Raw genomic sequence first — 13,257 nt, forward strand, 5'->3', positions numbered from 1 at the left:
TTAACTAGGTCGGCTACTAAGTACACTGTGATATTAAATAGATCTTGACTCACCACATCTCTCGGTGGTGCAATTACAGATATCGGTCTGTTCACGTTTAGCGAATCCCTTCAACACAGCAACAGCTGTCAGTCCATTGGTAGATTACGAAGCCGCAACATTAATGTAAAGAAAACTCACCAGTGGGCACTTTATTGGTGTTGACTCGCACTCGGGGCATCTGCATTCAAACTCATCACAGCATGACGTAGTCACCAATCCGACCTCCTGTGCTGGATTGCATGACACCTTCCTCGGTTTGCACATATCGCGATGACATTGGCATTCGTAGACCGCTCTACATCCGGGTATGCTCGTGTTGCGTCGTTCCACTTCGCCGTGCCGACAGCTTGTTGTTGGTCTAATCGCGCTACAGTTGCTGTAATCGCATTCTAAATAATATAAAAATGAAGAGTTTCTAAGATCTTCTATGGCGCTGCTTTTCAACTTTTTTAAAACTGCTGCCCAATTACTGAGCACAGAGAATACTTGACGTGGCCCAACAAGTTTTAAGGCGATATTTGATACGCTGAGACAAATATAGTCATTAGTTCCCACACAGTGAACATCAGTGGGTCATACATAGACATCAGGTTGCGAACCACTGTTAACTGGCGACTTATCTATCTTTGGGTAAATGGATTTGGATTTGATCAACATCAGCGCGAATCAAACCGAGTTTAAACACGCGCCAAAACAGTTTGCTTTCATCATATCAGTGGCAATCAATTGTAAACAGCACGTACCACAGATATGCTCGGGGCAACAAGGGTCGGATCCCGGTTTGACTCGGAGGCCTTCGCATTCTCCGCACACAGGTGGCTCAGGCAGGTGGGCGCAGGAGCGGTTGGAGCAGATAATCTCCAGCGTGTTGGAGTCACAGGTGCACACGGAGCATGGATTGGATGGGGAGACCCAGGTGGAACTTGCCTTGATGCAACAAAATGAAGTGAGCGAAATAGTCCGAGGACACTTGTCTCATCCATACCCCAGGCAACTTACATTCACGTATTGTTCTCTCTCCGCATCATAGCACATGCTGCATACTTCTACCGGTTTGCACAAACCGTCCACCACAACTTCCGTGTCCTTGCAATTAACAAAGCAACCTTCTGACCTCTCCGAATGGTGATGTTCGTGCTCGTCAATCTCATCCTTCGTCTCACAGCTTCGTTCGAAAGGAAATTTCCGGCAAGGATCAAAAGCAGTACCAGGCGGACAGGATTCAACTGGAATTCCACGTAGAGTTGAAATATTCCAAGTTAAAAACGATCATTGCCAGCATTCGAAGCCCTCCAGCATATAACAAACTTACGACAGATGGTTTCATTTCTCCATGGCACGCATTGGCCAGCGTGGCGGCAAGCCTCAGCAAATGCCGCCACGGAATCACAAGCTGTGTAGTTCTTGGTGCAAGTATCCTTGGTGCAGGCGATGAAGTAGCGCCCTACAACAAAATAATATGCTTCATGAATTCCAAAGTACTTCAATTCAAAGTACTCCAATGCCTTCTTACTCACATTATCAAGGTTAGTTTCCTACAAAAATTTCCAGCTACGCCAACCTTGCAGTAGTTGCTCTAACACGATTATTCTTTGTTTGTAATTACTAAGATCTCAAAAATTTAACCAAATCTTTAGAAATGTGTGACATTTATGGAATTATTAACGAAGCTTTGCTTAATACTGGTTCTCAGAAGATACAGTGATAGGTGATTTTGGAAATTATCCAATTATTTTGTCATTCGCACAACACTGAGTAGGAAATTTTCAAACAAAGTTCACCAAAATCAATCAAATCCCTGCAGGAAGCAAACAAGTCACTTTCACTGATCATCAAACAAATTGGATCAAAATCTTTTACGCAGGTGTCGTTCGTATCTGGCTTCGAACATCTTTCCACGTCCTGCGCATAAGAATAAAAGTAAAATCATCTGCAGACACATTCAACCCTCTTAAGTCCTATATGAATGCTATGCAGAACAGCGTTGTATAATATTGTGGATAATTACTATATTTGATATCATGTCATAATGCTTTAACACGCTAAGCGCTGTACAAGTCGTTCAATAGAAGTTACCGAAACATGGGTCCAGTTATATCCAAATTCCATTACATCAGTGGTGATTAAACCGCTCCTTAGAAGTAAGTCGTCTGTCTTTCTTCGATTGCAATTCCCTGCAGTGGATTGAGATTTCATAGAAAGCCAAGATCGTAAAAAATATAACAACAAAAAGAAGAAAATTTAACAATAGATGGTTTTGAAACACAAGTCACTCAAGCAAGCTGCCACTGACCGCACATTCCCTCGGTCCTGCTGTCCCACAGATACGCAGGAAGTGAAAGAGTGACCACGTGAGTAAGGGGCTCGAATTTTACCTCAAGCCCGATATCACTTGAAGTGACGACGAATTTCCGCTTCCCTACCACAATAACGTTAACCATGGTGACGTCATCGGTGTATGGAAGGGTGAGGGGGAAGTCATCCAAAGTTGCCTGGAGGAAGAAGATATTTATTGACACTGATTTTTCACGCAGCATTCTTCAAAGAGGTTTACTCACCGAGAAATCCTCGTTGAGTACGTATGACCTTTCACCCAGCATCACCGTGACCTCCACCACGCATGACGTAGCTTCCGGGTACAAAGCGTTGCAGCTTCCAGTGGTGAGAAGAACCTGAAACTGAGCGTCCAGTCGCAGTGATCTGGCCGACTGACTGAAGACGTAGCTGCAGCTCGATTGGCCGGGATATGAGAGGAAGAGGCCGTCAAAGGTCTGGTATTTAGGACCACCAGCGACATTGCAATAACCTGAAATGAAAATATAAAATACATTTTTATGGCGAGCGTTGGAAGTGAGACGTTCATAGCTGATCACAAATTCTACAGCAAATGCCAATTGCAAACTTTTGTTTTACTTCCCACTTGCATAATTAGCCTTAAAGTAGCTCATAAGCACTTTTGTGACATCATTTACATACTTTTTCTCCAAAACTTCACTTACATTGACATTCCCATTGACAGTTGCAGGTGTTGTCGTAATAAAGTACTGGTTCAAGGCCATTCTCACACACCGGTTTCTTTACATTGTTGCATAATAATCGTTTGTTACGTAGAGCGAGTGTGCCGTCCTCTTTGCATTGGTAGTATCTACAAATGTCCGTCGGCTCAGGGTAGACCACTTGATGCACCTCCAATTGCTAAAAGGCAAAATCAAGGAATGTTTAATGTCACATTAGACGAGGACGGACATTGTCAAAGCCATGATCGTACAGTGGTCTGGTGCGATGTGTCGTTGAAATACACGCATTGAACTTTGCTCCTCGTATCAGTTGTTGTTGTTGGAGTGGTGGTTACAGCACCCACAGGGGCCACTGGAGAAACCGGTTCTTCCGGCTCTTCTGGTGGTCCCGGTTCAACTGTTTCTGTAGGCGGTTTAGGTTCCTCTGGAGGTCCGGGTTCTTCCGGTTCCACGGGTGGCTCCGGTTCTTCCGTCTCAGGTTGTTCAGTGCTTGGTGGAACGGTTCCAGGCACTTCAGGTGGTTCAGGTCCATATTCGTAGGGTCCGTAATAATCGTATTCATATTTATACTCTGCAAACAAAGGCATTGATATATCGTTGAAATCCTTTACGAATGCGAGGCGTTAAAACTCCAGCAAGAAAATAAGTTTGTCTTACCCTCGCCTGAACAAAGCACATCATCAACAACATATCGTGCACTTTCGTTCCTCAACATCTCCAAGCTGGTTGGTTGAATGATTCCTTTCTCCTCGTACGTAGTAAGTCTCTCCAGTAAATTACGACTGACACCATTCATTCCAATCGCGAGAAAGTTGAACTCGAAGTCGTTAAAAAGAGCGCCCATGACACCTTCCACCGCACCAACTGTGTTCGTATTCGCAACCACGATAATAACCTGAAGATAGGAGGGTTGAGGGGCATTGGAAGTTCAGGAACTGGAATAGAAAAACGTTGCTCACTTTCTGCACCAGGTCTCCGTTTGTGTTCGTGTTTCGAGTGGAGCTCGCCATGTTGTCAAAAATATGCTGCAAAGCGTCACCGACGTCACTGGAACCTTGTAGTGCCGGAGTTAGTGACTGGATGCTTGTCGCGATTTGCAGATAATTGTCTTGAAACCCTGACACCTCCTGTCGCAGAAGTTGGATTAATCTCAAGAAATTAAGCTCAGATCACGTGCACAAACCTGGCTTCCATCTGGACCATATCCTAGCACAGCCACCCTACTCCCTTCACTCGAAATGTGGAACCTGCTTGTGACGTCATAAAGAAAAGACTTGACATGAAGAAGGTAATCGTCGGAGGAGGTTGAACAATCGACGACGAAGATGATGTCATATCGATCCAAGCATCTTTCTCGTTGTGGAGCTGCCACGAAGAGACCGACGATAAAAATCGTGACGTCGCACAACAAGACACAAAGTGGTCAAACATTTCTCGGTTTCTTACTCTCAGGTGGGGAGGGTGGTTGCCCGCACGAGCTGGTGCAGCATTTGACGCTGACGCTGTAGTTATAGCACCAGGGACCTTCGTCGTATGGGACCAAGAGATGAAGGCACCTCATTGGGGCATGGAGACCGCACAACACGTTTGACTGCATCTTGCCTTCATCGCTCTAGAAACAAGTTACATCTTGCATTTGAATATGAGCACATGCACTAAAGCGATGGTCTGCTAAGTAATCTATCTATACTGAAGGACAACCTATGTTTTATAGAATAAAGATCCAACTCAAACCTTGCATCTGACTTCAAACCCTTGAGTGTCCTCGCCACAAACTCCATCGAAGTTGGTCTTGGAATTTGCCCAGTACTCGATATCGCCCAAACTATCATGGCTTGGTTCGCTTCGACTGATAAATTCTGTAAAAGACTTGCTATTAAATTATGCAAAGATACGAGATCGAAAGATACATCATTTGTACTATGAGTTCAACTAACCGGACCACTTGCATTCGCAAACCCCAGAAGTGCCGACTGCCGATGGAAACACCGTGGTTATCCTGGATGTCGTGGGTCCTAATGATGCAAAATAATCTCTTTTCTGGGCGTTCTAGGTAATTCCTTGTAACTTTGCTCTAGTTACTACGTTGCCGTTATTCTTTCCTATTCTCAACTTACTTTCCACAGCTGGGTAAGCGCATAAATGGTCATACAAAGACTTCAGCGGAGTGGGTTGATTCAGTTGGTCGTAGTTTTGCACATACGTAATCGACTGTTCTGACGTCATCACTTCAAGCTGGTTCATGTCAGCTGATTGTAGACCTAGCACCACCACGTGGACACCACCGTCGTGGAAATGATCGAGATCGTATATCCGTGAGAGAGGAGCACTCAGATCATCCTGTAAGGATGCCAAGAATTAAATAGCTCTATGAGGACACTTCATACGTCATCAGTATGACGTTGCAGGAGCCAGAGGTACCTTAGATCGTCCGTCAGTGATCACGAGAATGTTCCAAGTCACATTTTCCCTCGCGCCTGCTCTGGTGGTTAGCACTTCATCCAGAACTTTTGATAAAGCGAATCCAGTCCTGGTCAAAGAAGCCTCGGAAGGTCGAATGCTTTGCATTTGCAACAAGACCTCGTCAATTGTTTGTCGTCCGAGATAGGATAGAATGTTAGGAACAGAACCGAAGGTGACAAATGCTATTCTCGTGTTGTCTCCTCCAACATCAAACTTGAGGAAGGTGGCTCGCAAGAACTCCTTCAACTGGTTCAACTTTGATGTCGTTATTGCTGAAGTATCAACCAGAACCACAAGATCTTGCTGATAAACGCACTTTCCTGGTGAAACAAAAGCCGTTATGTGAGTGATATCTGTAATAGACTTAGAAGTAAAGATCGAATTATCGACTAAGACAACTAACCTGGTAATGACGTAACCGGTGACGTGGTAAATGCAGTTGACTGAGCGGGAAGAGTTCTGTAGATGCCACTGCATTGAGCGTCGAACATTTCATACACGACGTGTTTGGAGAAGTAATATAGGTACTCGGACCTGCGTAATTTGGGAAGGTATCGTATCAGAACACAGGCATGTTTGTATCGATAAGACATACTCACAGACTTGGTGCATGCAACAATAACATCAACATCAACAATAACTTAAAGAAAATTTACAAGTGAATGCAACAAAATAGGCTGATTTTGATCAAGTTTGCTCAATTGCAAGCAATTATTACCTCAGTGCATTGACGAAAGCATCGCGGTTTGTGACGGAATCCTTCGACAGATCAGTCGCTTCATCTGATACGATGGTCATCACAACAACGTCTTGTCTGGATAACAGCATCATCTCCTCAGAGGAGATAAGCTCACTTGGTCTTCTGCTGAGAACAAAGACAATCATCCTCTTCAGATCAGGAGAATCCGGTCTACCTGACTCCTGGAACACTTTCTCAGCTTTAGATGCGGCAGAGCTCATAGACATTGCACCACTGGCCTGGGAGACCACAAGATGGTTGTCGATTGCTTCATCGTAAGCACTCTTGCTATCTGCGAGTCCAGCACTGATCGCTTCGAGAGTGTCACCAGCTTTATAGACGCCGACCTCGAAGTAATCGTCACCAAAGTAAAGGTTTTCCCCGATCAAGGTGAAGAATGTGCGGAGTGGGATTAGGGATTTTTCCGACGATATCAAAGCGTCGTCAATAATGAATATGGCGTCAACTCTACATGGTGCGATTTTAGTTGGCTTAGTCGTTGTGGCGGCCGGCGCAGTGGTGCTTGGGACAGGGCGGGCAGTGCAGAGAAACTCGAGTGCTTCATAGTTCAACATTTCCAGGTCATTGATGTCGTCTACGTCGATGTTGCCATAAGTGAGGGTCGACAGTTGGGATGAGTTGATCATGTGGAGACCAACCATGAACGTTATCACTTCAACGTCTTTCTGACGCGCTTCAGTAATAGCGGAAATGACGTCATCGTCACTTTTCCTTCTCATGAGCAAAAGTACCTGGCGACGAGACACGTGGCCATTGCCAGCGACGTTATTGGTCGAAGAATTTAATACAAACCTCAACGCGTTTCCAACATTGGCTGGGGTGGCGATGCCCCTATAACCAATCTCATCGATCGCTTCCTTAACTTCGTTCACGTTCTTGTATCGATTCAAGTCAAACTGCTCCTCGGGTTTGACACCGTAGCTAACCACGGAATATCTTGGTTGATGCTCGGTTACGGAGGCTTCGGCCAACTCCGCAACATTCCGCATGAAACCGATCACTCTTCTCGCGTTTCGAGCAGGAATCAAGAGCGCAGAGTCTAATAAAAAGATGACGTCATCTATGTCACACTTGAAGCCGGAGGTTGCTTTGGTGGAGGTGGGAGAAGTTGAAGTGAACTCTGCAAAACAAGTAAAAGAGGTGAGGTGAGGTCACCATAAAGTCTGATATATTTATGATATCTGCAATTCTTTCCATCCGAGTAACGATACCAGCTGTTGTGAAAGTGGGAGGTGGTGCGTAAGGCGGTGCGGAGATTGGAAGACGAGTAGTGGGGAGGGCAGTGACAGGTGATTGTTGTGTCGTCGTCGTCGTCGTCGTTGTTGTCGTTGTCGTGGGCAGAGGTCGATATAGTCCCGTGCATTGGTTGTCCCACATCATGTAAACAACTGGCATTGCAAAGTAATGAAGAAAATTTGATCTGGAAAAGAAGTAAAGTTAATGAAAGTAAATATAATTAATTTGATCATTTCACTAAGAAACGTCCAACAAAATAAACATATAAAAGTTTAAAAAATCCCGCAAAACAGCCAGATATGAAAACAATTCAAATCCAAAATTAAAACAAATAAGTTTTAAAGTGTAGTTGTGTAGCAAGGAAACATAAAGTTACAAATCATTTTAAACAATAAAGAAAATTAGGCGACAACAATCTAACAATTTGCGTTCTGTATATTACCAATAACATATTAGTGAAAAAGACTTGTTTAAAAATGTGAAACGTTTTGATCTAAATACGACCTTTGCGACATCAAATTTGTCTACTTACAACAGTAAGTAAACTCTACATGTATTTTTGAAAATATATTGTTGTTTGTTTGTTTGATGTTTGGATAAATTCCACTTACTTGTAAGCATTGACATAAGCATCTCTATTAGTGAGCAGGTTCTTTGGTGCATTTACAGCATCGTCCATCACAACCGATACAACCAAAATATTATTCGACTCCAGTTCTCTCATCTTTGAACTTGGAATAAATTGATCAGGTTGTCGACTCAGGATGAAAACAATCATTTGCTTCGAATCTTCATCGTCTTGTCTTCCGAATCGTTCCAACACTTTTACACCTTCATTGACTCCCTCAAGCATCGAAAGAGGTCCGGATGATGGCGATGAAGTCAAGTGATGATCTATCTCTTCACCAAACTCATGTCGATTATGACTAAGTCCAGAAACAACACCATCTGCTGTTGAACCAACTCGATAAACTCCAAGCATAAAATGATCTTCACCAAACACCAGATTGCTTGCAACCACATCAAGGTATTTCCGAATCGCATAAATCGATTTCTCGTTCGATGTGAGCGCGTCATCGATCATGATTATGACGTCAACTTTACAGGGAACTGCAGGTACAGGAGGTGTGGTTGTAGTTGGAGGAATTATTGTTGTCGGTGTCGGATAAACAGTACAAATCAGTTCTAAGATTTCGTATCGTAAACTTTCCAGATCACTTGTTTCTTGGACATCGACATCACCGTGAGGGATGGTGGTGAGTCGACCGCTGTTCTCCATCTGAAGATCACCTATCATGAATGTTATGATGTCTATGGATTCATGGCGAGCTCTATCAACCGGAAGTAAGATGTCGTCATCACTTGATCTTCCCATCAGTAGAAGGATCTGACGATGAGCAGAATCTTCATCGGACCCTCGTTCATTTGATTCCATTTCGTCAAAAGCGAACCAAAGAGCTTTCCCAACGTTGGCCACATCACTTCTTCCATCATGACGGCTGCTTTGAAGCGCTTCTTTCACTCCAGACGAGCTCGGATGTGCAGATAAATTGAAGAGGAGTTGGGCATTTTCTCCATAACTCATCGCTGCAAATCTTGTGGAATTCGCAGAAGACGAAGCAAATCCGACCAGATCGACGATACTTTGCATAAATCTGATCACGTTTCGTCGGTCGCTAGAAGTCAGTAAGGAGGCGTCGATTACAAAGATGACGTCATTTTGTTGGCATGTGATGTCGATTGGAAGACGAGTAGTGGGGAGGGCAGTGACAGGTGCTTGTGTCGTCGTCGTCGTTGTTGTCGTTGTCGTGGGCAGAGGTCGATATAGTCCCGTGCATTGGTTGTCCCACATCATGTAAACAACTGGCATGGCAAAGTAATGAAGAAAATTTGATCTGGAAAACAAATCACAGGAAAATAAACAACTAAATTAAAGTAATTTTATCATTTAACTTAAAAGCTCAACAAATTTAAATACTTAGAGTTCAGAAGATCCAAACATTTGTTAATGAAAAAAATTCAACTAAATTATTACAAATGAATATTGTAAGTTTTTAAGTGCAGTTTTGTAAAAAAAATAAAAAAAGTTACAAAATTTCTTAAACAGAAAAGAAAATTAGCAAACAACAATCTAACACTTAGTTTCTTTATTCCATCATTAAACATTTCAACGGAAAAACACATGTATAAAAATCGTGAAATGGCTTTTATCTATGTACATGTTCTTTGCAACATCCAATTAGTCTACATGCAGTAGTCTATTCTTTTTGTAGTTTTTTTGAAAATATATTGTTGTTTGTTTGTTTGATGTTTGAATAAATTCCACTTACTTGTAAGCATTGACATAAGCATCTCTATTAGTGAGCAGATCCTTTGGTGCATTTACAGCATCATCCATCACAACCGATACAACCAAAATATTATTCGACTCCAGTTCTCTCATCTTTGAACTTGGAATAAATTGATCAGGTTGTCGACTCAGGATGAAAACAATCATTTGCTTCGAGTCTTCATCGTCTTGTCTTCCGAATCGTTCCAACACTTTTACACCTTCATTGACTCCCTCAAGCATCGAAAGAGGTCCGGATGATGGCGATGAAGTCAAGTGATGATCTATCTCTTCATCAAACTCATGTCGATTATGACTAAGTCCAGAAACAACACCATCTGCTGTTGAACCAACTCGATAAACTCCAAGCATAAAATGGTCTTCACCAAACACCAGATTGCTTGCAACCACATCAAGGTATTTCCGAATCGAATGAATCGATTTCTCGTTCGATGTGAGCGCGTCATCGATCATGATTATGACGTCAACTTTACAGGGAACTGAAGGTACACGAAGTGTGGTTGTAGTTGGAGGAATTATTGTTGTCGGTGTCGGATAGACAGTACAAATCAGTTCTAAGATCTCGTATCGTAAATTTTCCAGATCACTTGTTTCTTGGACATCGACATCACCGTGAGGGATGGTGGTGAGTCGATCGCTGTTCTCCATCTGAAGATCACCTATCAAGAATGTTATGATGTCTATGGATTCATGGCGAGCTCTATCAACCGGAAGTAAGATGTCGTCATCACTTGATCTTCCCATCAGTAGAAGGATCTGACGATGAGCAGAATCTTCATCGGATCCTCGTTCATTTGATGCCAGTTCGTCAAAAGCGAACCAAAGAGCTTTCCCAACTTTGGCCACATCACTTCTTCCATAATGACGCCTGCTTTGAAGCGCTTCTTTCACTCCAGACGAGCTCGGATGTGCAGATAAGTTGAAGAGGAGTTGGGGATTTTCTCCATAACTCATCGCTGCAAATCTTGTGGAATTCGCAGAAGACGAAGCAAATCCGACCAGATCGACGATACTTTGCATAAATCTGATCACGTTTCGTCGATCGCTAGAAGTCAGTAAGGAGGCGTCGATAACAAAGATGACGTCATTTTGTTGGCATGTGATGTCGATTGGAAGACGAGTAGTGGGGAGGGCAGTGACAGGTGCTTGTGTCGTCGTCGTCGTTGTTGTCGTTGTCGTTGTCGTGGGCAGAGGTCGATATAGTCCCGTGCATTGGTTGTCCCACATCATGTAAACAACTGGCATGGCAAAGTAATGAAGAAAATTTGATCTGGAAAACAAATCACAGGAAAATAAACAACTAAATTAAAGTAATTTTATCATTTAACTTAAAAGCTCAACAAATTTAAATACTTAGAGTTCAGAAGATCCAAACATTTGTAAATGAAAAAAATTCAACTAAATTATTACAAATGAATATTGTAAGTTTTTAAGTGCAGTGTTGTAAAAAAAATAAAAAAAGTTACAAAATTTCTTAAACAGAAAAGAAAATTAGCAAACAACAATCTAACACTTAGTTTCTGTATTTCATCATTAAACATTTCAACGGAAAAATACATGTATAAAAATCGTGAAATGGCTTTTATCTATGTACATGTTCTTTGCAACATCCAATTAGTCTATATGCAGTAGTCAATTCTTTTTGTAGTTTTTTTGAAAATATATTGTTGTTTGTTTGTTTGATGTTTGGATAAATTCCACTTACTTGTAAGCATTGACATAAGCATCTCGATTAGTGAGCAGGTTCTTTGGTGCATTTACAGCATCGTCCATCACAACCGATACAACCAAAATATTATTCGAATCCAGTTCTCTCATCTTTGAACTTGGAATAAATTGATCAGGTTGTCGACTCAGGATGAAAACAATCATTTGCTTCGAGTCTTCATCGTCTTGTCTTCCGAATCGTTCCAACACTTTTACACCTTCATTGACTCCCTCAAGCATCGAAAGAGGTCCGGATGATGGCGATGAAGTCAAGTGATGATCTATCTCTTCATCAAACTCATGTCGATTATGAATAAGTCCAGAAACAACACCATCTGCTGTTGAACCAACTCGATAAACTCCAAGCATAAAATGGTCTTCACCAAACACCAGATTGCTTGCAACCACATCAAGGTATTTCCGAATCGAATGAATCGATTTCTCGTTCGATGTGAGCGCGTCATCGATCATGATTATGACGTCAACTTTACAGGGAACTGAAGGTACACGAAGTGTGGTTGTCGTTGGAGGAATTATTGTTGTCGGTGTCGGATAGACAGTACAAATCAGTTCTAAAATCTCGTATCTCAAATTTTCCAGATCACTTGTTTCTTGGACATCGACATCACCGTGAGGGATGGTGGTGAGTCGATCGCTGTTCTCCATCTGAAGATCACCTATCATGAATGTTATGATGTCTATGGATTCATCGCGAGCTCTATCAACCGGAAGTAAGATGTCGTCATCACTTGATCTTCCCATCAGTAGAAGGATCTGACGATGAGCAGAATCTTCATCGAATCCTCGTTCATTTGATTCCATTTCGTCAAATGCGAACCAAAGAGCTTTCCCAACATTGGCCACATCACTTCTTCCATAATGACGCCTGCTTTGAATCGCTTCTTTCACTCCAGACGAGCTTGGATGTGCAGATAAGTTGAAGAGGAGTTGGGGATTTTCTCCATAACTCATCGCTGCAAATCTTGTGGAATTCGCAGAAGACGAAGCAAATCCGACCAGATCGACGATACTTTGCATAAATCTGATCACGTTTCGTCGGTCGCTAGACGTCAGTAGGAAGGCATCGATTACAAAGATGACGTCATTTTGTTGGCATGTGATGTCGATTGGAAGACGAGTAGTGGGGAGGGCAGTGACAGGTGATTGTTGTGTCGTCGCCGTTGTTGTCGTTGTCGTCGTTGTCGTGGGCAGAGGTCGATATAGTCCCGTGCATTGGTTGTCCCACATCATGTAAACAACTGGCATTGCAAAGTAATGAAGGAACTTTGATCTGGAAAACAAGTAAAGTTAATGAAAGTAAATATAATTGATTTGATCATTTCACTAAGAAACGTCCAGCAAAATGAAGTTAATCAAGTTAATAAAGTTTAAGAAATCCCGCAAAACAGCCAGATATGATAACAATTAAATTACAAATATAAAACAAATAAGTTTTAAAGTTCATTTGTGTAACAAGGAAATATAAAATTACAAAACATCTTGAACAATAAAGAAAATTAGCCAACAATAATCCAACAATAATCCAACAATTTGCGTTCTGCATATTACCATCAACATATAGTTAAAAAGACTTGTTTAACAATGTGAAACACTTTGATTTAAGTACGACCTTTGCGACATCAAATTTGTCTACTTACAACAATAAGTAAACTCTACATGTA

The 13,257-nt window shown here is 42.2% G+C and overlaps 1 protein-coding gene across 4 annotated transcripts in view; it reads right to left on the bottom strand.

The window, feature by feature from the left end:
* Positions 1-13,257, bottom strand: part of LOC143447181 (uncharacterized) — a 41,249-nt gene that overhangs the window by 3,008 nt on the left and 24,984 nt on the right. For 3 of the 4 annotated variants that reach the window (XM_076947146.1, XM_076947145.1, XM_076947144.1), the window contains exons 62-86: positions 11,574-12,866; positions 9,849-11,138; positions 8,130-9,413; positions 7,494-7,702; positions 6,241-7,402; positions 5,926-6,056; positions 5,481-5,842; positions 5,177-5,399; positions 4,997-5,074; positions 4,794-4,918; positions 4,506-4,671; positions 4,243-4,424; positions 4,019-4,186; positions 3,717-3,954; positions 3,311-3,630; positions 3,042-3,237; positions 2,601-2,848; positions 2,336-2,534; positions 2,119-2,216; positions 1,824-1,944; positions 1,355-1,486; positions 1,042-1,268; positions 786-969; positions 181-431; positions 54-108 (exon numbers count right to left, since the gene is read on the bottom strand). In XM_076947146.1, coding sequence (XP_076803261.1) covers positions 54-108; positions 181-431; positions 786-969; positions 1,042-1,268; positions 1,355-1,486; positions 1,824-1,944; positions 2,119-2,216; positions 2,336-2,534; positions 2,601-2,848; positions 3,042-3,237; positions 3,311-3,630; positions 3,717-3,954; positions 4,019-4,186; positions 4,243-4,424; positions 4,506-4,671; positions 4,794-4,918; positions 4,997-5,074; positions 5,177-5,399; positions 5,481-5,842; positions 5,926-6,056; positions 6,241-7,402; positions 7,494-7,702; positions 8,130-9,413; positions 9,849-11,138; positions 11,574-12,866 — 8,942 coding nt within the window. The remainder of the gene's footprint in view (positions 1-53; positions 109-180; positions 432-785; positions 970-1,041; positions 1,269-1,354; positions 1,487-1,823; positions 1,945-2,118; positions 2,217-2,335; positions 2,535-2,600; positions 2,849-3,041; positions 3,238-3,310; positions 3,631-3,716; positions 3,955-4,018; positions 4,187-4,242; positions 4,425-4,505; positions 4,672-4,793; positions 4,919-4,996; positions 5,075-5,176; positions 5,400-5,480; positions 5,843-5,925; positions 6,057-6,240; positions 7,403-7,493; positions 7,703-8,129; positions 9,414-9,848; positions 11,139-11,573; positions 12,867-13,257) is intronic. The other variant, XM_076947147.1, reaches the window with a different exon arrangement.

This window comes from Clavelina lepadiformis, chromosome 2 (assembly GCF_947623445.1).
Source record: "Clavelina lepadiformis chromosome 2, kaClaLepa1.1, whole genome shotgun sequence".
Classification (NCBI taxonomy): Eukaryota; Metazoa; Chordata; class Ascidiacea; order Aplousobranchia; family Clavelinidae; genus Clavelina; species Clavelina lepadiformis.